This window comes from Oncorhynchus tshawytscha, linkage group LG08 (genome assembly GCF_018296145.1).
Source record: "Oncorhynchus tshawytscha isolate Ot180627B linkage group LG08, Otsh_v2.0, whole genome shotgun sequence".
Lineage (NCBI taxonomy): Eukaryota > Metazoa > Chordata > Actinopteri > Salmoniformes > Salmonidae > Oncorhynchus > Oncorhynchus tshawytscha.
In genome coordinates this window covers 30,180,418-30,206,185 of record NC_056436.1, presented here as the reverse complement: position 1 = coordinate 30,206,185, position 25,768 = coordinate 30,180,418, and the positions used below count along the sequence as shown (strand labels likewise).

Sequence of the window (25,768 nt, the reverse complement as noted above, 5' to 3'; positions counted from 1 at the left end):
GTGTCATAGGACGCATATACAGTGCCTTCGGAAGCTATTCAGACCACTTGACTTTTTCCAGATTTTGTTACATTACAGCCTTATTCTAAAATGTATTAAATATTTTTTTCCCCCATGATGACAAAGCAAAAACAGGTTTTGAAAAATGTTTGCTAATTTCTAGAAAAATGTAAAACTGAAATATCAAATTTACATAAGTATTCAGACCCTTTACTCCATCGATTCTCCTTGGGTATGACGCTACAAACTTGGCACACCTGTATTTGGGGAGTATCTCCCATTCTTTTCTGCAGATCCTCTCAAGTTCTGTCAGGTTGGATGGGGAGTGTTGCAGCACAGCTATTTTCAGGTCTCTCCAGAGATGTTTGATCAGGTTCAAGTCCAGGCTCTGGCTAGGCCACTCACGGATATTCAGAGACTTGTCCCAAAGCCACTCCCGCGTTGTCTTGGCTGTGTGCTTAGTGTCGTTGTCATCTTGGAAGGTGAACCTTCGCCCTAGTCTGAGGTCCTGAGCACTCTGGAGCAGGGTTTCATAAAGGATCTCTCTGTACTTTGCTCCTTTGCCTCAATCCTGACTAGTCTCCCTGCCGCAGAAAAACATCCCCACAGCATGATGCTCCCACCACCATCCTTCACTGTAGGGATTGGTGCCAGGTTTCCTCCAGATGGGACGCTTGGCATTCAGGCCAAAGAGTTTAATCTTAGTTTCATCAGAGCAGAGAATCTTGATTCTCATGGTCTGAGTCTTTAGGTGCCTTTTGGCAAACTCCAAGCGGGCTGTCATGTGCCTTTTACTGTGGAGTTGCTTCCATCTGGCCATCCTACCAGAAAGGCCTGATTGGTGGAGTACTGCAGAGATGGTTGTCCTTCTGGAAGTTTCTCCTATCTCCACTGTGGAACTCTAGAGCTCTGTCAAAGTGACCATTGGGTTCTTGGTCAACTCCATGACCAAGGCCCTTCTTCCCTGTTTGTTCAGATTGGTCAGGCGGCCAGCTCTAGGAAGAGTCTTGGTGGTTCCAAACTTCTTCCATTTAAGAATGACGGAGGCATCTGTGTTCTTGGGTACCTTCAATGCTGCAGAATTTATTTGGTAGCCTTTCCCAGATCTGTGTCTCGACATAATCCTATCTCAGTGTTCTACGGACAATTCATTTGACCTCGTGGCTTGGTTTTTGCTCTGACATGCACTGTCAACTGTGGGACCTTATATAGACAGATGTGTGCCTTTCCAAATCATGTCCAATCAATTTAATTTACCACAGATGGACTCCAATCAAGTTGTAGAAACATCTGAAGGGTGATCAATGGAAACAGGATGCATCTGAGCTCAATTTTGAGTCTCATAGCAAAGGGTCTGAATACTTCTGTAAATAAGGTATTTCTGTTTTTTTAATTTTTTTATACATTTGCTAGAAATGTATAAAAAACGGTTTTCTTTTTGATATTATGGGCTATTGTGTGTAAATTGTTGAGTATTTTATTTAATACATTTCAGAATAAGGGTGTAACATAGCAAAATGTGTAAAAAGTCAAGGCGTCTGAATACTTTCCGAAGGCACTGTATTGTCATATCAACATTCCTTCTGGTGGATACTTTGTAAAAAATACAACAACAATATGTTTATTCAAAAAGTCAAGAAAGATGTAAGTACATTTGGTCCAAAAAAGCATACTTTATTCATAACAAATATCACAATGAAGTTAATTATTCATATTGATCATCAACAGTTACACAGAAGTTTTAAATTAGTTTCAAGTTTTATTGTCACATGCACAAGTACAGTGAAATGCTTACTTGCTAGCTCTTTCCCAACAATGCAGTATTCAATATCAAAATGTATAAAGTAGATTTGTTATTTTTAAACACACAAGAAATAAGAATAACACGAGAAAGTAAGCTATATACATTTAGTAATTGCAGATGGTCAGTGCAGATGGACCATGGGTTAGGGTGGGCATCCATTGCCTAGCTGTTTAAATGTCTCAGTACCTGGAGTCTTTGGTTGTTCAAAAGTCTCAGAGCTTGGGGATAGAAGAAGTCCTCAAGCCTGTTGGTCCGAGACCCATGCTCCGGTACCACCTGCAGGAGTTCACGACTGGGGTGGCTGGAATCTTTGGACATTTTTCGGGCCTTCCTCAGACACAGCCTGGTATGTCCTGGATGTCCTTATATGCAAGATCAGGGTTCAGGATATTAGCTCCTGAAATACACCAAATAATCTGAGAACCATAGTACATATGCAAGTTACACCACTTCATCACATCATTGCAGATTGATCTTCTTTTGACAATTATAGCATTCTTTCATGGCGTTCACCATTATTCTCAATGAATCTGATATACATGTTCTTGCATAACCCCTTCTGTACTCGTGCCAACACCTTCCCTATTTTCTTGGCAACAGAAATGTGTACATGGGGGTTTGACTTGTGTCATGCTGAAAACCTCCAGTAAATTGGACACTTTAATGTTTCCTGCAATTAGGCCTAACCATAAGAACTTTTTGAAATACCTACCACTTCTCTGCAAATGGTCCTTCTCCCATTCATCACGAGTCAATGTAAGCACACCATTATTTGGAGTGGTATGCCTGAACCCTCCAAAATTTGCCTCATCTGACAAAACACATTTCTGTGTATCCTCGCTTAATTTCGATGCTGCTCATTTGATTCAGTTTTCATAGAGCTTGCTATTTCCTCAGCTGATTAATCTCTAACACAACTTTCTGTCTCTAAGTGGTAGTATTCATTCCCAATATCTTGGGTGTCTGAGAATATTTTTTGCTTTATGAGTAAGCCGAAATGTATTCCACATACAGTGATTCACATTGTGGCCAATGGAATGGGTGGACTCAAAGAACAGCAACACTCCTTATTAATCCAGTAAGTCTCCGTATTATTCAGTGCCCCATGAAATGACACCATATATACATTCTACAAAGCCTGCTGAGTATTGCCTACAATATGTTTACTGCGCCACCTAGAATAATTTCTGCTCTATAAGCCAATATGCATTTCAGTGTTTTACATTTGGGGCATTTATTTGACATTAAAACATGTTTTAAATCTAAAAAGTAATGCAAATGTTACTTACATGAATCACTGTTAATGTTTAGACAAATATTTTTTATATATAATAAATAAATATAGGTTATTCAACACGTTTCTACTATTACGTGGGGACTTTTATTTAGACCCGGAAGTACTTGTTTAGTGTTGCTGACGAGACGCTGATTTTTATGGCCACTTTCCTCGTGGATTAAGCCACACTCGTTGAAAATACCTAACTCTCAGTCTACAGAAACATGTCTAAACTAAAGTCGTTTCGTGTATTTTTAAATGAGCGTTTAACGGTGGCTGCTGTGGAGATTTTCGGGGCAGCTGAGAAAACGGTAGTGGAGTACCAGGAGGAGAATGATCGTCTACGGAGACTGCTGCGGATCACACCGGAGATAAAACTATATAGAATAGGTTAGTATACCTTAGAGCTACTGGCTAGCTATAGTTCTACTCAATTGATAAACTGTTTTGGCAAACGGTGATCACCACTATATCAATTTTTAAAGACGTTATCTACTGTAACTTTTACCATACATTGTTTTGTCACGAAAAGCTGATTTGAAATAATGTACAGTTGCATTCAGGCATGTTTAAAGGCTGCTTAAATCATAACTAGATCTGCAATGGTTGATATGCAATTTAATCTGGGGTGCTTTCATTACGACAGAACATTGTTCAACGTTGAATTCAACTGAAACAATACGGTATTTGGGCGTAATATTTAGTCCAAACAGTTGCAAAACACAACGACAACGAAAGTTACAATTGGACAAATTCAGGTAGTTCCCGCCCAGTTTCGTTACCTTTGCTTCCGTTTATGAAACCCTTCTGCAACAGACAGAATCGGCGTAATGACACCCGAGTTGAAGAACTGTGATTATTGTGGCCCTGAGGGCGATGAGTTTTACGATTTGAAATGATCACACCCATATTGATCAGGCCGCCCTATGGGAGCAAACATACCTCAACGGTTGAATGGTGCTCACCGTTTTGGGGAAACGTGTTGCTCAGTACAAACCATCACAAAACGTAGCAAACAATGAATTGAACGGAACACACCCCTTTACTTAAATGTATTTATTTTTAATTAACCTTTTATTTAACTAGGTCAATAAAGAACAAATTCTTATTGACAATGACTGCCTACACCAGCCAAACCCAGACGACACTGGGCCAATTGTGCGACACCCTATGGGACTCCCAATCACAGCCAGTTGTGATACACCCTGGATTTGAACCAGGGTGTCTGTAGTGATGCCTCAAGCACTGAGATGCAGTGCCTTAGACCGCTGTGCCACTCGGGAGCCAATAACATCTGCTAAATATGTGTGTGCCCAATAAACATTTATTTTTACTTGCATATGCATTGCAGCTTGGGTGGTGTGGTAAATTAACCTAACTTTACTTTGAGATACTTCATTAATTCTCAACTTGGAAGGCACTGATGTCTTATAAATGTGTGTTTCCAGTTACAGGTGTGACTCTGATAGCTAGAGAATGTTCAGAAAAGTGTGAAATCCACCCCTTTCATCAAGTGAGAAAAGTCATTTTGCATACAGTGCCTTGCGAAAGTATTCTGCCCCCTTGAACTTTGCGACCTTTTGCCACATTTCAGGCTTCAAACATAAAGATATAAAACTATTTTTTTGTGAAGAATCAACAACAAGTGGGACACAATCATGAAGTGGAATGACATTTATTGGATATTTCAAACTTTTTTAACAAATCAAAAACTGAAAAATTGGGCGTGCAAAATTATTCAGCCCCCTTAAGTTAATACTTTGTAGCGCCACCTTTTGCTGCGATTACAGCTGTAAGTCGCTTGGGGTATGTCTCTCTCAGTTTTGCACATCGAGAGACTGACATTTTTTCCCATTCCTCCTTGCAAAACAGCTCAAGCTCAGTGAGGTTGGATGGAGAGCATTTGTGAACAGCAGTTTTCAGTTCTTTCCACAGATTCTCGATTGGATTCAGGTCTGGACTTTGACTTGGCCATTCTAACACCTGGATATGTTTATTTTTGAACCATTCCATTGTAGATTTTGCTTTATGGTTTGGATCATTGTCTTGTTGGAAGACAAATCTCCGTCCCAGTCTCAGGTCATTTGCAGACTCCATCAGGTTTTCTTCCAGAATGGTCCTGTATTTGGCTCCATCCATCTTCCCATCAATTTTAACCATCTTCCCTGTCCCTGCTGAAGAAAAGCAGGCCCAAACCATGATGCTGCCACCACCATGTTTGACAGTGGGGATGGTGTGTTCAGGGTGATGAGCTGTGTTGCTTTTATGCCAAACATAACGTTTTGCATTGTTACCAAAAAGTTCAATTTTGGTTTCATCTGACCAGAGCACCTTCTTCCACATGTTTGGTGTGCCTCCCAGGTGGCTTGTGGCAAACTTTAAACAACACTTTTTATGGATATCTTTAAGAAATGGCTTTCTTCTTGCCACTCTTCCATAAAGGCCAGATTTGTGCAATATACGACTGATTGTTGTCCTATGGACAGAGTCTCCCACCTCAGCTGTAGATCTCTGCAGTTCATCCAGAGTGATCATGGGCCTCTTGGCTGCATCTCTGATCAGTCTTCTCCTTGTATGAGCTGAAAGTTTAGAGGGACGGCCAGGTCTTGGTAGATTTGCAGTGGTCTGATACTCCTTCCATTTCAATATTATCGCTTGCACAGTGCTCCTTGGGATGTTTAAAGCTTGGGAAATCTTTTTGTATCCAAATCCAGCTTTAAACTTCTTCACAACAGTATCTCGGACCTGCCTGGTGTGTTCCTTGTTCTTCATGATGCTCTCTGCGCTTTTAACGGACCTCTGAGACTATCACAGTGCAGGTGCATTTATACGGAGACTTGATTACACACAGGTGGATTGTATTTATCATCATTAGTCATTTAGGTCAACATTGGATCATTCAGAGATCCTCACTGAACTTCTGGAGAGAGTTTGCTGCACTGAAAGTAAAGGGGCTGAATGATTTTGCACGCCCAATTTTTCAGTTTTTGATTTGTTAAAAAAGTTTGAAATATCCAATAAATGTCGTTCCACTTCATGATTGTGTCCCACTTGTTGTTGATTCTTCACAAAAAATACAGTTTTATATCTTTATGTTTGAAGCCTGAAATGTGGCAAAAGGTCGCAAAGTTCAAGGGGGCCGAATACTTTCGCAAGGCACTGTATGTGTAAATCTTGGTCTACATGTGGCCACCACTGTGTAGCTTAGAAATGACTAGTTCCAGCACAGATTTGGGGTATTGCGAGATGTCGGGCAGCTAAAATGGCAAGGGGAACATCACACTCGGTGCGAAACAGGGCTTTTATATTTTTCGGAATATTCTCTGGTGATCAGAGTTACACCTGCAACTGGAAACAGAAAACCGTGCATTCCAAATTGAGAATGAATGAAAGTATCCCCAAGTATGGTTGGTTGAAAGATGTTGTAGCATATTGTCAACATAGCTGTGGGAAGAAGGGGTCTTGCAGCACCCCTGAAAAATCAGATTTAAACATTCCCCCCCCAAAAAAATCTCACAACCCCACCCCCAAACTGATTGTAAGTGCAGAGTTCTAGATTAACATATTCCCCTCAGTTGATGGCACCAGCCCATTATTTGGTCGCACCCCCAAAAAATTGCCAGTGTCACGCTATAGAAAGAATAGGTGTAATCAGCTTAGAACGCCATTCGAATGCCATTCACAATGCATTATTAAGATGTGTAAAACACTACTGAGATATTCAATAAATAAGTTATACAAGTGATTGTCATGAATTTTAGCATGACAATTAGGCTATTTTTGTTATTTTACTGTCAAAATAGGGCTAGATTGCTATCTCCTAAATAGCTTTTAACACCTACTGCTAATTGCCATTTATTAACAGTAAATGTAATGGCTGAACAAAAACTTTGCAATGAGGGGTACTGCAGTCTTGATAGCCTATGCGCATTCCGCACGCTCCGTATTTCAAAGCCATATCAGATATCTCGATTGTAAAGCAGTGTGCTTTTGTAACGCGTAAAATGAAACCTGGTCTCCCATAAAAATACAAATAAATCCTTAACCTAAAAAAAGAGTAATCCCTAACCGAAAATATTTTTTGTTTTTCCCCCCACTTAATTTTAAATCACAGTTAATTTAACACAAAGCATATATTTTTGTGTTATAGCCTATAGGCTCTTCACTAATGATGCAAGTGTGTGTCTGTTGGCTGTAGAAATCCTACCCTAATCACGGGGTAACCTACTCTTCATTTTTGCCTCATATGAAATTACTTTAGGCTACAGGACCTGTATTGATTATGCTTTTCAGACATGCTTTTCTGTCTGTTAGGGTAGGCTACACAATGTGAAAAAATAAACACACAACCTTCTCTGGTGATATGGACGTTTTACTTTTCTGTAAAGGAATACAACCTTCTGAAGCGGGACTAAAGTCCATCACTAGGCAACCAAACTGTCAATCAAATAATCTCCAGCTGCTGAGCGTTAAATACTGTGACTTAGCAAGACATTTAGTAGAAATAAAACACACCTAGCTACCATACCATAAAAAGCTGCATAAAAAAAGAACACAGCAGCACATCAATCAGCGATGTTTGATGTCAGGGACAGATAAAATACAGATCATTTTACGCTGGAGCAGAATTCCACTGTCTGATGCAGCACTTTTTAAAAATTGTCAGAAAAGTTATACATTGTCGTAATCGACATGTTACTATAGCTGTGTTCTGTCTGTAAAGGGTTGATGTAGATAACTTCATTGCCTGGCACTAGCGGTCATACATACAGTACCAGTCAAAAGTTTGGACACATCTACTCATTCCAGAGTTTTTCTTTATTTTTACTATTTTCTACATTGTAGAACAATAGTGAAAACATCAAAACTATGAGAACACATATGGAATCATGTAGTAACCAATTTTTGTTATATATATTTGAGCTTCTTCAAAGTAGCCACCCTTTGTTTTGATGACAGCTTTGCACGCTTTTGGCATTGTCTCAACCAGTTTCATGAGGTAGTCACCTGGAATGCATTTCAATTAACAGGTGTGCCTTGTTAAAAGTTGAATAGTGCCATTTCTTTCCTTCTTAATGCGTTTGAGATAATCAGTTGTGTTGTGACATGGTAGGGTTGATATACATAAGATAGCCCTTTTTGGTAAAAGACTAAGTCCATATTATGGCAAGAACAGCTCAAATAAGCAAAGGGAAACGACAGTCCATCATTACTTCAAGACATGAAGGTCAGTCAATTTGCAAAATTTCAAGAACTTTTAAAGTTTCTTCAAGTGCAGTCGCACAAAAACCATCAAGCGCTTGATGAAACTGGCTCTCATGAGGACCACCACACGAAAGGAAGACCCAGAATTACCGCTGCTGCAGAAGATAAGTTCATTTGAGTTAATAGCAGAAATTGCAGCCCAAATAAATGCTTTGAGTTCAAGTAACAAACACATCGCAACATCAACTGTTCAGAGGAGACAACGCGAATCAGGCCTTCATGGTTGAATTGCTGCAAAGAAACCACTACTGAAGAAGAGACTTGCTTGGGCCAAGAAACACGAGTAATGGACATTAGACCGGTGAAAATCTGACCTTTGGTCTGATGAGTCCAAATTTGAGATTTTTGGTTCCGACCACTGTGTCTTTGTTAGACGTAGAGTAGGTGAACGGTTGAGCTCCATTTGTGGTTCCCACTGTGAAGCATGGAGGAGGTGTGATGGTGTAGGGGTGCGTTGCCGGTGACACTATCTGGGATTTATTTAGAATTCAAGGCACACTTAACCAGCATGGCTACCACAGCATTCTGCAGTGATATCCCATCCCATCTGGTTTGCACTTAGTCCCACTATCATTTGTTTTTCAACAGGACAATGACCCCACACACATCCAGGCTGTGTAAGGGCCAAGAAGGAGAGTGATGATGACCTGGCCTCCACAATCACCCGACCTCAACCCAATTGAGATGGTTTGGGATGAGTTTTACTGCCGAGTGAAGGAAAAGCAGCCAAGAAGTGCTTAGCATATGTGGGAACTCCTTCAAGACTGTCATGAAACTGGTTGAGAGAATGCCAAGAGTGTGCACAGCTGTCAAGGCAAAGTGTGGCTACTTTGAAGAATTTCATATATTTAAAAAATTATTATTAAACTTATTTGTTTAACACTTTTGGTCACTGCATGATTCCATATGTGTTATTTCATAGTGTAGAAAATAGTAAACATAAAGAAAAATCATTGAATGAGTGTGGGTGTGTACAAACTTTTGACTGGTACTGTATGTCCCTGTTTGCCGCACATGACCACACAGCTGGGCGGTAGTCCAGGTGCGACAAATCTAGGGCCTGTAGGACCTGTCTGCTAGACTGAGATGTCAAGAAGGCAGAGCAGCGCACTATCATGGACAGACCTCTTCCCATTTTCGCAACCATTGAGTCTATGTTTTGAGCATGACAGCTTGCTATCTAGGGTTACACCCAGGAGTTTAGTCTCCAAGTTGCTCAATTGCCATATTATTCAATAGTAGATCTAAATGAGGTTGAGCGAGTGATTTGTCCAATTTGTGATTTGTTCGAGGCCACTGTTATGTAGGTCATAGAGAGCTATAATTCACATGTATAATTGTTCTATTTAATTCTGTGGTATATAGCTTAAACCTCTTCTCACCCTCTCCTTCCCTCCAGACTTGCAGCTCTCTCTTTCTGTATCTGAAGAGGGGGTTCCCTCTGAGCAGCAGCACTGTGAGCAGGAGTGGAGCCCCAGTCAGGGGCAGCAGGATCCAGAGCCCACGCAGATTAAAGAGGAACAGGAGGAACTCAGGACCAGTCAGGAGGAAGAGCAGCTTCAAGGGCTCTTTGATACGAAAGATTCCATATTCACTCCTTATGTGAAAAGTGAACTTGATCAGGAAGACCCACTTCACAAAGCCAAACTAGCTGAATACCCAACTCTCAGTCGACTGAAAATGTCTAAACTAGAGTCGTTTCGTGTGTTTTTAAATGAGCGTTTAAAGGCATCTGCTGCTGTGGAGATTTTCAGGGCATTTGAGAAAATGATAGCGGAGTACCTGGAGGAGAATGATCGCCTACGGAGACTGCTGCGAATCACACCGGAGATAAAACTATGTAGAATAGGTACGTGTATATATACCTACTAATATCGAACTACAGTTCTACTCAATTGGTAAACTGTTTAGGCTTTCAGTGATCACTATTTCAAAAATGTTAAACACCCACACCAGTAGAAATCCACTTTTTCGATCTGAAAGACGATCGCCAAAGCTTACCCATGATGTTATGCAACGATTTAAGTCAATAAGTCATCGTTTGAGTCAAAGTGTGATATACAGTGCCTTCATAAAGTATTCACACCCCTTTACTGTTTCCACGTTGTTGTGTTACAGCCTGAATTATAAATGGATTACACTGAGATTGTCACAGGCCTTGACACAATACCCCATAATGTCAAAGTGGATTTATGTTTAGACATTTTTACAAATTAATAAAAAAATGAATAGCTGAAATGTCTTTAGTCAATAAGTATTCAACCCCTTTCTTATGGCAAGCCTAAATAAGTTCAGGAGTAAAACAAATCCCACACTGAACAAGTCACATAAGTTGCATGGACTCTCTTTGTGCAATAATATTTTTTAACATGATTTTTGATCCACTACCTCGTCTCTGTACCCCACACATCTGTAAGGTCCCTCAGTCGAGCAGTGAATTTCAGACACTGATTCCACTACAATGACCAAGGAAGTTTTCCAATGCCTCGCAAAGGACACCTATTGGTAGATGGGTAAAAAAAACACACACACATTGAATATCCCTTTGAGCATGGTGAAGTTATTAATTACATTTTGGATATTGTATTAATACACCCAGTCACTGAAAAGATACACGTGTCCTTCCTAACTAAGTTGCCATAGAGGAAGGAAACCGCTCAGGTATTTCGCCATGAGGCCAATGGTGACTTTAAACAGTTAGAGTTGAATGGCTGTGATAGAACTGAGGATGTATCAACAACATTTTAGGTACTATACAATACTAGCCTAAATGAGAGCGAAAAGAAGGAAGCCTGTACAGAATAAAAAATATTCCAAAACGTGGATCCTGTTTGCAATAAGGCACTAAAGTAAAACTGCAAAAAATGGAGCAAAGAAATGACCTTTGTCCTAAATAAAGTGTTATGTTTAGGGAAAACATAACACATCACTGAGTACTACTCTTCATATTTTCAAGCATGATGGTGGCTGCATCATGTTATGGGTATGCTTGTCATCGGCAAGGACTAGGGAGCTATTCCCTGGCAAAATGCTAGAGGAAAACCTGGTTCAGTCTGCTTACCAACAGACACTTGGGGACAAATTCACCTTTCAGCAGGACAATAACCTAAAACACACTGTCAAATATACACTGGAGTTGCTTACCAAGATGATGTTGAATATTTTTTTTTTTTTACCTTTATTTTACTAGGCAAGTCAGTTAAGAACAAATTCTTATTTACAATGACGGCCTAGGAACAGTGGGTTAACTGCCTGTTCAGGGGCAGAACGACAGATTTGTACCTTGTCAGCTCGGGGGTTTGAACTTGCAACCTTCCGGTTACTAGTCCAACGCTCTAACCACTAGGCTACCCTGCCGAATGTTCCTGAGTGGCCTAGTTTTGACTTAAATCGTCTTGAAAATCTATGGCAAGACCTGAAAATGGTTGTATATCAGTGATCACCAATCAATTTGACAGAGCTTGAAGAATTTTTTAGAAGAAGAATGGGCAATCCAGGTGTGCAAAACTTTGAGACTTACTCAGAAAGACTCACCGCTGTAATCGCTGCCAAAGGTGATTCTAACCTATATTGACTCTGATTGTCGTGAATACTAATTAAATGAGATATTTCTGTATCTCATTTGCAAAAATGTCAACTTGTTTTCACTTTGTCATTATGGGGTATTGTGTGTGTAGAATAAAATAAATATATTGAATAAATGTTCAATTCCGGCTGTAACACAACAAAATGTGGAATAAGTCCAGGGGTATGAATAATTTCTGAAGGCACTGTACTAGGGTTTAAAGTCGCATCAGAACTACCCACTTTGCAAATCCATGTGAATGCTGTGTCTTTTCCTATAATATGATGTAAAAAATATCAGCCTACGTTTTGTTTCAGGACTGGGTTTTATTTAGATTTTTAGTCATTTAGCAGACGCTCTTATCCAGAGTGACTTACAGTTATAGCATGTTTCTTAAGATGGCTAGGTGGGACAACCACATATCACAGGTATAGTAAGTAAGGCGGGAGTCAACATCCAAGCTGAGATCTCTGCCAGGCATGCAGAGATGCGTGTCACCACCTGGGTGTCAGAAGGGGGAAGGAGAAAAGTAGTTGAGAGTCATCCGCAGAGCAATGATAGGAGAGACCATGTGAGGATATGACGGAGCTGAGTGACTTGGTGTATAGAGAGAGGGTGGAGAGCCTGAGACGCCCAGTGTGGAGAGGAGAATCTGATCACAGTTCACAGTGTCGAAGGCAGTGGATAGATCTAGGAGGTTGAGAACAGAGGAAAGAGAGTCAGCTTTGGCAGTGCAGAGAGCCTCTGACACAGAGGAGAGCGGTCTCTGTTGAGTGACCCGTCTTGAAGCCTGACTGGTTATGGTCAAGAAGATCATTATGAAAGAGAACTAGAGTTGATCAGAGACATCGCGCTCAAGTGTTTTGGAAAAGAAAGGAGGGAAACAGGTCTCTAGTTTTTGACGTCAGATGAGTCAAGTTTTGGTTTCTTGAGGGGAGTGACTCCGGTGATTTGAACTCCGAGGGGACGCAGCCAGTGGTCAGGAATGAGGGAATTGAGGAATGGGAGAAGGTCTCCGGAGATGGGGTGTCAGGGTCGAGTGGGCAGGTTGTCGGGTGGCCAGACCTCACTACTTGCAGGATTTTATTTGGAGAGGGAGGTGAGAAAGAGGTCAAGGCATAGTGTAGTTCTGTGCAAGTGGGACCAGTGGACTCAATAGGCTGAGTGAATGATGAGCGGATGTCATCTACCTTGTTTTCAGCAGGACATGTTTTTGCACCTCTAAAATGATCATAATCGATTGGATATTGTCCATTTTCAATTATTTTTGTAGCTGGTCTGTATTAAAAATAAATATGTGATTAATTTTACGAATGGTATAATTGTGTTCTGCTCCCCAAGATGAATGGGTTTGACCACTCAAGTTTTGCTTCACTACACGTTCCACAGCTTTCAATGAACTTCGTTACATGTCATTTGCAGCATGCATGATCATGAGCAAAGTCATTGTAGCCTATCATATCACTTCCCCTGTGAGAACCATGAGCACAGGCTGACTTGGATTTGCTGTGCCGAAGCCTGCCAGCAGCCTACCTACCAAAGGTTGCACTGTGTCCATTACATTGTAGAAAAACGCATATCGGCTATCTTTCAATAGTTATCGATATTTTTATATATACAGTACCAGTCAAAAGTTTGGACACTTACTCATTCAAGTTTTTCTTTATTTTACCATTTTTTACATTGTAGAATAAGTGAAGACATCAAAATTATGAAATAACATGCATGGAACCATGTAGTCACCAAAAGTGTTAAACAAATCAAAATATATTGTGTGATACCGGCGCTGACAGAGATGGCTGCCTCGCTTCGCGTTCCTAGGAAACTATGCAGTTTATTTTTTATTTTTTTACGTGTTATTTCTTACATTGGTACCCCAGGTAATCTTAGGTTTCATTACATACAGTCGAGAAGAACTACTGAACATAAGAGCAGCGTCAACTCCCCATCAGTACGACCAAGAATATGACTTTCGCGAAGCGGACCCTGTGTTCTGCCTTTCACCCAGGACAACGGAATGGATCCCAGCCGGCGACCCCAAAAAACGACTTCGAAAAAGGGGAAAACGAAGCGGTCTTCTGGTCAGACTCCGGAGACGGGCACATCGTGCACCACTCCCTAGCATTCTCCTCGCCAATGTCCAGTCTCTTGACAACAAGGTTGATGAAATCCGAGCAAGGGATTGAATTCCAGAGGGACATCAGAGACTGTAACGTTCTTTGCTTCACGGAAACATGGCTCACTGGAGAGACGCTATCGGAGACGGTGCAGCCAGCTGGTTTCTCCACGCATCGCGCCGACAGAAACAAACATCTTTCTGGTAAGAAGTGGGGCGGGGGCGTATGCTTTATGGTTAACGGGACGTGGTGTGGCCAAAACAACATACAGGAACTCAAGTCCTTCTGTTCACCTGATTTAGAATTCCTCACAATCAAATGTAGACCGCATTATCTACCAAGGGAATTCTCTTTGATTATAATTACAGCCGTATATATTCCCCCCCAAGCAGACATATCGATGGCTCTGAACGAACTTTATTTGACTCTTTGCAAACTGGAATCCATATATCCGGAGGCTGCATTCATTGTAGCTGGGGATTTTAACAAGGCTAATCTGAAAACAAGACTCCCTAAATTTTATCAGCATATCGATTGCGCAACCAGGGCGGGAAAAACCTTGGATCATTGCTATTCCAACTTACGCGACGCATATAAGGCCCTGCCCCGCCCTCCTTTCGGAAAAGCTGACCACGACTCCATTTTGTTGATCCCTGCCTACAGACAGAACCTAAAACAAGAAGCTCCCGCGCTGAGGTCTGTTCAACACTGGTCCGACCAATCTGATTCCACACTCCAAGACTGCTTCCATCACGTGGACTGGGATATGTTCCGTATTGCGTCAGACGACAACATTGACGAATACGCTGATTCGGTGTGCGAGTTCATTAGAACGTGCGTTGAAGATGTCGTTCCCATAGCAACGATTAAAACATTCCCAAACCAGAAACCGTGGATTGATGGCAGCATTCGCATGAAACTGAAAGCGCGAACCACTGCTTTTAATCAGGGCAAGGTGACTGGAAACATGACCGAATACAAACAGTGTAACTACTCCCTCCGCAAGGCAATCAAACAAGCTAAGCGTCAGTATAGAGACAAAGTAGAATCTCAATTCAACGGCTCAGACACGAGAGGTATGTGGCAGGGTCTACAGTCAATCACGGATTACAAAAAGAAAACCAGCACTGTCACGGACCAGGATGTCTTGCTCCCAGGCAGACTAAATAACTTTTTTGCCCGCTTTGAGGACAATACAGTGCCACTGACACTGCCTGCAACTAAAACATGCGGACTCTCCTTCACTGCAGCCGACGTGAGGAAAACATTTAAACGTGTCAACCCTCGCAAGGCTGCAGGCCCAGACGGCATCCCCAGCCGCGCCCTCAGAGCATGCGCAGACCAGCTGGCTGGTGTGTTTACGGACATATTCAATCAATCCCTATCCCAGTCTGTTGTTCCCACATGCTTCAAGAGGGCCACCATTGTTCCTGTTCCCAAGAAAGCTAAGGTAACTGAGCTAAACGACTACCGCCCCGTAGCACTCACTTCCGTCATCATGAAGTGCTTTGAGAGACTAGTCAAGGACCATATCACCTCCACCCTACCTGACACCCTAGACCCACTCCAATTTGCTTACCGCCCAAATAGGTCCACAGACGATGCAATCTCAACCACACTGCACACTGCCCTAACCCATCTGGACAAGAGGAATACCTATGTGAGAATGTTGTTCATCGACTACAGCTCGGCATTTAACACCATAGTGCCCTCCAAGCTCGTCATCAAGCTCGAGACCCTGGGTCTCAACCCCGCCCTGTGCAACTGGGTACTGGACTTCCTGACGGGCCGCCCCCAGGTGGTGAGGGTAGGCAACAACATCTCCACCCCGCTGATCCTCAACACTGGGGCCCCACAAGGGTGCGTTCTGAGCCCTCTCCTGTACTCCATGTTCACCCACGACTGCGTGGCCACGCACGCTTCCAACTCAATCATCAAGTTTGCGGACGACACAACAGTGGTAGGCTTGATTACCAACAACGACGAGATGGCCTACAGGGAGGAGGTGAGGGCCCTCGGAGTGTGGTGTCAGGAAAATAACCTCACACTCAACGTCAACAAAACTAAGGAGATGATTGTGGACTTCAGGAAACAGCAGAGGGAACACCCTCCAATCCACATCGATGGAACAGTAGTGGAGAGGGTAGTAAGTTTTAAGTTCCTCGGCGTACACATCACAGACAAACTGAATTGGTCCACCCACACAGACGGCATCGTGAAGAAGGCGCAGCAGCGCCTCTTCAACCTCAGGAGGCTGAAGAAATTCGGCTTGTCACCAAAAGCACTCACAAACTTCTACAGATGCACAATAGATGCACGAGAGCATCCTGTCGGGCTGTATCACCGACTGGTACGGCAACTGCTCCGCCCACAACCGTAAGGCTCTCCAGAGGGTAGTGAGGTCTGCACAACGCATCACCGGCGGCAAACTACCTGCCCTCCAGGACACCTACACCACCCGATGTCACAGGAAGGCCATAAAGATCATCAAGGACAGCAACCACCTGAGCCACTGCCTGTTCACCCCGCTATCATCCAGAAGGCGAGGTCAGTACAGGTGCATCAAAGTTGGGACTGAGAGACTGACAAACAGCTTCTATCTCAAGGCCATCAGACTGTTAAACAGCCACCACTAACATTGAGTGGCTGCTGCCAACACACTGACTCAACTCCAGCCACTTTAATAATGGGAATTGATGGGAATTGATGTAAAATATATCACTAGCCACTTTAAACAATGCTACCTAATATAATGTTTACATACCCTACATTATTCATCTCATATGAATACGTATATACTGTACTCTATATCATCTACTGCATCCTTATGTAATACGTGTATCACTAGCCACTTTAACTATGCCACTTTGTTTACATACTCATCTCATATGTATATACTGCACTCAATACCATCTACTGTATCTTGCCAATGCCTCTCTGTACCATCACTCATTCATATATCTTTATGTACATATTCTTTATCCCCTTACACTTGTGTCTATAAGGTAGTAGTTTTGGAATTGTTAGCTAGATTACTTGTTGGTTATTACTGCATTGTCGGAACTAGAAGCACAAGCATTTCGCTACACTCGCACTAACATCTGCTAACCATGTGTATGTGACAAATAAAATTTGATTTGCTATTGTATATTTGAGATTCTTCAAAGTGCGAGATTCTTCAAAGTCACAGGAAATAAAACAAATATTCAAAACTCCTTGCACACAGAACACCCATCAATGCCTTGATGACAGCTTTGCACACACTTGGCATTATCTCAACCAGCTTCATGAGGTAGTCACCTGGAATGCATTTCAATTAACAGCTGTGCCTTGTCAAAAGTTAATTTGTGGGATTGCTTTCCTTCTTAATGCGCTTGAGCCAATCAGTTGGGTTGTAACAAGGTAGGGGGGATATACAGAGGGTAGCCCTATTTGGTAGAAGACCCAAGTCCATATTATGGCAAGAACAGCTCAAATAAGCAAAGAGAAACGACAGTCCATCATTACCTTTTAAGACATGAAGGTCATTCAACTGCAGTCGCAAAAACCATTAAGTGCTATGATGAAACTGGCTCTCATGAGGACTGCCACATCAAAGGAAGACCCAGATTTACCTCTGCTGCAGAGGATAAGTTCATTAGAGTTACCAGCCCCAGAAATTGCAACCCAAATAAATGCTTCAGATACATCTCAACATCAACTGTTCAGAGGAGACTACTTGAATCAGGCCTTCATGGTTGAATTGCTCCAAAGAAACCACTACTAAAGGACACCAATAATAAAAATAGACTATCTTGAGCCAAGAAACACCAGCAATGAACATTAGATCGATGGACATCTGTCCTTTGGTCTGATGAGTCCAAATTTGAGATATTTGACTCCAACCGCCGAGTCTTGTAAGACGGAGAGTAGGTGAACGGATGATCTCCGCATGTGTGGTTCCCACCGTGAAGCATGGAGGAGGAGGTATGATGTCGCTTTGCTGGTGACACTGTCTGTGATTTATTTAGAATTCAAGGCACACTTAACAAGCAAGGCTACCACAGCATTCTGCAGCGTTACGCCATCCGATCTGGTTTGCGCTTAGTGGGACTATCATTTGTTTTTCAACATGACAATGACCCAAAACACACCTCCAGGCTGTGTAAGGGCTATTTGACCAAGAAGGAGAGTGATGGAGTGTTGCATCAGATGACCTGGCCTCCACAATCAACTAATCTCAACCCAATTGAGATGGTTTGGGATGAGTTGGACTGTAGAGTGAAGGAAAAGCAGCCAACAAGTGCTCAGCATATGTGGGAACTTCTTCAAGACTGTTGGAAAAGCATTCCATGTGAAGCTGGTTGAGAATGCCAAAAGTGTGCAAAGCTGTCATCAAGGCCTTTGCCTTAATGTGGCTACTTTTGAAGAATCTCCAACATAAAATATATTTTGATTAACACTTTTTTGGTGACTACATGATTTCATATGTTAGTTCATAGTTTTGATGTCTTCAATAATAATTCTAGAATGTAGAAAAAAGTTTTTTTTAAATAAAGAAAAACCCTTGAATGATTAGGTGTCCTAACTTTTAACTGGGTCTATATGTACACTACCGTTCAAAAGTTTGGGGTCACTTAGAAATGTCCTTGTTTTTGAAAGATAAGCACACAAAAAAATGTGTCCATTAAAATAACATCAAATTGACCAGAAATACAGTGTAGACATTGTTAATGTTGTAAATGACTATTGTAGCTGGAAACGGCAGATTTTTTTAATGGAATATCTACATAGTCGTACATAGGCCCATTATCAGCAACCATCAGTCCTGTGTTCCAATGGCACGTTGCATTAGCTAATCCAAGTTGATCATTTTTAAAAGGCTAAATGATCATTAGAAAACCTATTTGCATTTATGTTAACACAGCTGAAAACTGTTGTTCTGATTTAAAGAAGCAATAAAACTGGCCTTCTTTAGACTAGTTGAGTATCTGGAGCATCAGCATTTGTGGGTTCGATTACAGGCTCAAAATGGCCAGAAACAAGAACTTTCTTCTGAAACTCGTCAGTCTATTCTTTTTCTGAGAAATGAAGGCTATTCCATGTGATAAATTGCCAAGAAACTGAAGATCTGGTACAACGCTGTGTACTACTCCCTTCACAGAACAGAGCAAACTGGCTCTAACCAGAATAGAAAGAGGAGTGGGAGGCCCCGGTGCACAACTGAGCAAGAGGACAAGTACATTTGAGTGTCTAGTTTGAGAAACCGATGCCTCACAAGTCCTCAACGGGCAGCTTCATTAAATAGTACCCGCATAACACCAGTCTCAACGTCAACAGTGAAGAGGCGACTCCGGGATGCTGGCCCTTTTGTTGATGTTTATCAACTCTGCGCGGAAATTCCCAACCACAATTTGTGAATATGTATAACTACCCATCCTTCTCTCTAGGACAGGAAATTATGTTGAAATAGTGCCGACAACTTCCTCTGGGCAGGTCCTTTTAAGAAGTCATTTTTTTACTTTCACCATGAATAGATAAAAGTAGCACAAACGTGCCAGTACTTTCTCTTGTTTGGACAGAATTGTCACATTTTTTCTTTTGACAAATGTTGCATAATACGTTTAGAACTTCCTCTGACGATTCTCCGGATAGTTCGTCCTTATGATGCCCTTCAGACTCAAATGCTACATTGGAGCCATAAAGGTCCCTTTTGACTAGCTGAGGACGGTGATTTGGTCAAGTGTGAAATGCTCTATCTAGAAACAATTGATTGTGTGTACGACAGCGCATTGCCAATATACAGCAACTTCGCCAAGCTATTGAAGAGGAGGGGGACAACATTCCACAATAAACAGTCTGACCAGCTGTATGCAAAGGAAATGTTACCCGCTGCATGAGGCAAATGGTGGTCTCACCAAATACTTACTGGTTTTCTGATCCGCTCCCCTACTTTTGAAAAATAGAGTATCTGTGACCAACAGATGCATATCTCTATTCCCAGTCATGTGAAATCCATAGATTAGGTCCTAATTAATTTATTTCAATTGACTGATTTCTTAGAAATGAGAAGTTGTTGCATATTGCATTTCATTTTTTTGTTCAGTATAGATAACTTCTGCTCCTCCGCTCCTTTCATCCAGACTCCCTGCAGCTCTCTCTTGCTGTTTCTGAAGAGGAGGTTCCCTCTGAGCAGCAGCGCTGTGAGCAGGAGTGGATCCCCAGTCTGCAGCAGGAGGACCCAGGGCCCACACAGATTAAAGAGGAACAGGAGGAACTGGGGACCAATCAGGAGAAAGAGCAGCTCTTTGATGCCGAAGACTCCATATTCCCTCCTCCCTGTGTGAAAAGTGAATGTGATGAGGAGGATCCACTTCAGTGCTGGACTCTTCCCCAAACCCAGACTGTGGCGAATAGAGAGAGTGACACTAAATCAGTGGATCTCACACCTTTTGTAACAGTGACTCACATAAAGGATTTCAAAATTCCCTGTGACCCTCCAGATTATCAAAACAATGGCTCCAGCCACAGCTCAGCCGAAAACTGCGACCCAGTAGGACTTGACAGCAGCCCACAATTGCATCCTAGCCCACTATTGGATCCAAACCTATCAATGGGGGAACATTATTCCAAACTTAGCAACATGTCTAAAAAAAAACACCGCTGCCATGACTGTGGTAAAAAGTTTGCTCTGAAACCTGACTTGCAGAATCATTTGACTTTCGCCAAGAAGAGACTCAGCGAATGTCAGTTTTGCAAAAAACGCTACAACTCCACTTGTGAACTGAAGACCCATGTCCGACTCTGTCAAGGTAGCAAACCCTGCACCTGCCCTGTTTGTGGCAAGACCTTCAAAGAAACAACATTTCTGTCCAGGCACATGAGGAGTCACACGGGAGAGAAACCATTTAGCTGTGTTGACTGCGGTAAAAGCGTCAGTCTCAAGCAACTCACAAATGTGGAAATTCTGGACATTTTTGTCAATTCTGACAATGAGTCTGAGTATGAAACAGAGGAATCAGATTCTGACAGTGACTGTAAGGAGCTGCCGCCAAACCTCATGGGCATTGAGAATCCTGAATCTGAGGACCCCTTGACCATCGACAAAGTCCCAGGTCCCTCTGAAGATGCTGGTGGTGATGGAGGCAGACCAACAGTGGGTGAAGTACTGGAGGTCTGTGGTAGCTGGAAGGCCACCAGCCATTTCACCCCTCCTGGCCTTGCTGTTGGCTTTGATGAGTCCCAGTCTGGAGTAAAAAGCCCCTTGCCAACTCCCTCTGCAGCAGAGTGCTTCAAGCTGTTTCTGACAGAGAAGCTGGTGGGAGACATAGTGGAGGAGACTAATCGCTATGCCTTGGAGTTACAGGAGAAGAGAGAGCCAGGAGTGAGGGGGAAACTCGCTAAATGGGTGACAACCACAATTAGTGAAATGTATACCTTCCTAGTGACAGTCCTTCTCATGGGAATAGTGAAGAAGAACTCTCTAAGGGAATACTGGAGCACGGATCCTATGTTTGCAACTCCCTTCTTTGCCACTCTCTTTTCCCAAGATCGCTTCCTAGTCCTGCTGCGATGCCTGCATTTCGTCAACAATGCTACTGCCAACCTAAATGACCCCTTACACAAAATAAGAACTGTTCTTACCAGCCTGACATCAGCATTCAGTCAGGTCTTTATGCCATACAAGGACTTATGCATTGACGAGTACTTGATGTTATGGAAGGGTAGGCTGGCATTCCGTCAATACATTCCCTCCAAAAGGCACAGGTTTGGGGTCAAGTTCTTTTTTTTGTGCGATGTGAAGACAGGATTTGTCCAGGACATTCTAGTTTACACAGGGTCCACCACTGACGTCCAACATTATGAGGGGCTTGGGGTGTCCGGGTCCGTGGTGATGACCATGCTGGCTCCTCATCTCGGGAGGGGCCACACTTTGTATGTGGACAATTGGTACAGCAGTCCAACACTCTTCCAGCATCTGTTCTCCAACAGCACAGGGGCTTGTGGCACAGTCCAATCAAACAGGAAGGGGATGCCGTCATTTGGAAGCAGGAAGATGCAGAGGGGGGAGGTGGAGTTCAAGGAGAACGGTCAACAGCTGGCAGTAAAGTGGCATGACAAACGAGACGTCCATGTCCTCTCCACTGTCCATACAGCAACCATGTCACCCACAGGGAAGGTTGACCACCTGACGGGAGAGAGAAACATCAAACCAGACTGTGTGCTTGACTATAACTGCAAAATGGGGGCAGTGAATAAGGCATACATGATAAACCGCTTTGTGGCATGCGCCTGGAAAACCACCAAGTGGTATAAGAAGATATTTTTCCATCTGATCGACACTGCTGTCCTCAATGGCCACATAGTTCACCGCCAGCTATCAGGTGAGATAATTAATGAACAAGGTTTTTTGAAATGTTACATACAGTTCACATACAAGTCACATTGTTCCATTATGCAATTATATTGACAATATCTCTCACCTACCCACTCCTTCATTCTCCCTCTTTATCGCCCCCATAGGTGAGGTGATTACCTACCAAAAGTACAGAGAGAACCTCATGAGAGAGCTGCTGGAGGAGCACCACACCCCTCGGCGTCCACCCACTGGGGGCCGTCCTGCTGCAGACAATCCCTTACGCCTCAATGCCCGGCATTTTCCCTCAAAAGTACCTCAAACTGCTGCACAAGGTAGTCGCACACGGAGGCACTGCAAAGTCTGCCTTTCCAGCACCAGGAGGAGGAAGCAGAGGAAGTTGACAAAGTACATGTGTGTACCTTGTGACATACCCCTGTGTGTTGCGCCATGCTTTGGGGAGTACCATACGCTCAAGCACTATTGAGCACATCTGCAGCAATTACTGACTGACTGAATTGAAAGGTGACCTGCCATGATACAATGACTTTAGGGGTGTTGGGATGCAGTTTTTGTTCAACCGCTACGTGAATATTGAATTATGGGCTAGGCATGTTTGTAATGAAATGACAGTTGTCATTGTCTTTTCTTTCATTTTTTCCCTCCAGTAAAACTGTAAAGAAGTGAATGTTCAAAGAATGTGTTGTTAGAATACAAAAGCTAGCCTCACTCTTCATGAACAAAGATGTCAGCAACTCCACTTCCAGTGATGTTGGCAAATTATGTTCAATATTGTTTGTTTCTGAAAGTAAAGAATATAGATGAATGATTAGTAATTACAGTAGAATATCAGGAATTAGCATTAAAACAACATTACAATGAAGTAACATTACACTGCTATAAGAATAATAAATTGCATTTACAACATGACATGTATAAATGCACCAGTAACTGAATAGCTCCACAAGGGGGCAGGGCAGAGCTATGTTTAACTGGCCAAATAAATACACAGGCCTGGTCATGAGGGCATCTTCAAAAGGATACAACACAAGCTTATACTTCTCTGACGTGATTAGCAGTTTTTTACAGAACTAATGGAAGAATGTACATAAGCACAATTGAGTATAACACCATAAAGGTTATGCAATTAGTACCTCGCATGTCGGCAGTTCTAAAGGAATAGACAGAATACATATTGCTCCATACATGCATATCATGTGCTACAGTTGAAATGAGTTAAAACGATAATACAGAACCTGTATTATGCTAAGGTAAACGCACATGTGTACAAAGTAATTATTATTAAGGAAAACAACATTGAAGGCAATGCGGTTTGGGAAAGTTTTGTTCTGACTGGAGATGCACAAAAGTCTGCATACTTGACCTGGGGAAACCCTGGGGGACTGCTTGGGCTCTCATCCAAGAGAGAAGTTGCCTGGCTCATTTAAACATTAGCATAGCATGTCTCAAATGTAAATTGCCCACGACAGTGAAATGGGCTAGCAACTTCTGTGTATTAATGAGGCGGAATGCACCTAATTTCAGAGTGACATTTGAAGATAATTTGAAATTGAAACAGCCTATAGATCATTAGCACACAGCGTGCTGTGCTTTGAAGGCAGCAGGGGTTAACTGTCCTGTTGTGTAACAGTCACATTTTGGTACAGAGAGCGCATTCTGACATCACAAGCATAAAAACTGACATTTGGAACTCTCGTGTGAAAAGGTCAAACATTTATACTTTCCGGAAAATATATCCTTCTGTCCAAGAGTATTTTTCGTCCATTTTGACCCTATGGTACTCATTCATGATATTGTTTGAAATTGAACCTTTTGGGAAGTAATTATATACAGTGGAGTCCAAACTGTTTAAAGAGATATTCCAGAGGCTTGAAAACAACCTCGTTATTTTTTCGTTATTTTTTTCAACCTCCCGTTTTGGACTTGACGTGTCAATGTATGGCTCATACATGCATAATATACAATCTACCTGACATTTAGTGCTTGTACCTGTCATGTAGTGAATGTGTGCGCTCTGAAGTCGCAGGGCTGCATGGGTTTACCATTAGATATCTAACCCTTTTCTGTTTACTACATGATTCCATATGTGTTATTTCATAGTTTTTATGTCTTCACTATTATTTTACAATGTAGAAAATAGTACAAATAAAGAAAAACCCTGGAATTAGTAGGTGTGTCAAATCAGTTACACATACATGTCAGTACATATACACAACAACTAGGTCACAGACGTTGTCCCATGAGGTGTTGCTTTATTTGTTTTTTGAAACCAGGTTTTCTGTTCACTAGCACTATATAAGATGGAAGGGAGTTCTGTGCCCTCATGGCTCTGTATAATAGTGTATGTTTCCTTGAATTTGTCCGTGACCTAGGGACTGTGAAAAGACCCCTGGTGGCATGTCTGGTGGGGTAAGTGTGTGTAAGTTGACAATGCAAACAATTTGACGCAGTCAGTTTTTCCTCCACTCTCAGCTAAGAGAGACTAGCAGCATAGTATTTATATCAGCCCCCTGATTACAATGAAGAGCAAGACGTGCTGCTCTGTTCTGGACCAGCTGCAGCTTAACTAGGTCTTTCTTTGCAACACTTGACCACACGACTGGACAATAATCAAGATAAGATAAAACTAGAGCCCGCAGGACTTGTGGATTGTGGTGTCAAAAAAAAGCATCTCTTTATTAAGGACAGACCTCTCTCCATCTTTACAACCACTGAATCTATATGTTTTTACCATGACAGTTTACAATCTAAGGTAAATTCAAGTAATTTAGTCACTTCAAGTTGTTAAACAGCCACACCATTCATGACCAAATTCAGAGATGTTCAGGACCAGTTTATTACAGGCCACCCATTCCAAAACCGACAGCAGTGACTTCATTAGCTGTGGTTGCTGATGTGTATATGGTTGAAGCATCAGCAAATGGTGCATTCGGAAAGTTTTCAGACCCCTTGACCTTTTCCACATTTTGTTACATTACAGCCTTATTCTAAAATTCATTTAATTGTCTTTTTCCCTCATCAATCTACACACAACACCCCATAATGACAAAGCTAAAAGACTGAAATATCACATTTACAAAAGTATTCAGACCCTTTACTCAGTACTTTGTTGAAGCACCTTTGGCAGTGATTAAAGCCCAGAGTCTTCTTGGGTATGACACTACAAGCTTGGCACACCTGTATTTGGGGAGTTTCTCCCATTCTTCTCTGCAGATCCTTTCAAGCGCTGTCAGGTTTGATGCAAAGCTATTTTCAGGTCTCTCCAGAGTTGTTTGATCGGGTTCAAGTCCGGGCTCTGGCTGGGCCACTCAAGGAAATTCAGAGACTTGTCCCGAAGCCACTCCTGCATTGTCTGTGCTGTCTGCTTAGTGTCGTTGTCCTGTTG

At 42.2% G+C, this 25,768-nt stretch overlaps 1 protein-coding gene across 2 annotated transcripts in view; it reads left to right on the top strand.

Annotated features, from left to right (window-relative positions):
• The window catches only part of LOC112256666 (piggyBac transposable element-derived protein 4), a 43,953-nt gene extending 19,415 nt beyond the window's left edge, over positions 1-24,538 (top strand). Inside the window, exons 1-4 of one of the 2 annotated variants that reach the window (XM_042325399.1) lie at positions 3,202-3,470; positions 9,745-10,194; positions 20,150-22,390; positions 22,530-24,538. In XM_042325399.1, coding sequence (XP_042181333.1) covers positions 3,305-3,470; positions 9,745-10,194; positions 20,150-22,390; positions 22,530-22,849 — 3,177 coding nt within the window. In that variant the 5' untranslated portion in view covers positions 3,202-3,304 and the 3' untranslated portion in view covers positions 22,850-24,538. Of the gene's footprint in view, positions 1-3,201; positions 3,471-9,744; positions 10,195-20,149; positions 22,391-22,529 lie in introns of those variants that run through there. The other variant, XM_024430069.2, reaches the window with a different exon arrangement.
• The last annotated feature ends 1,230 nt before the right edge of the window (positions 24,539-25,768 follow it).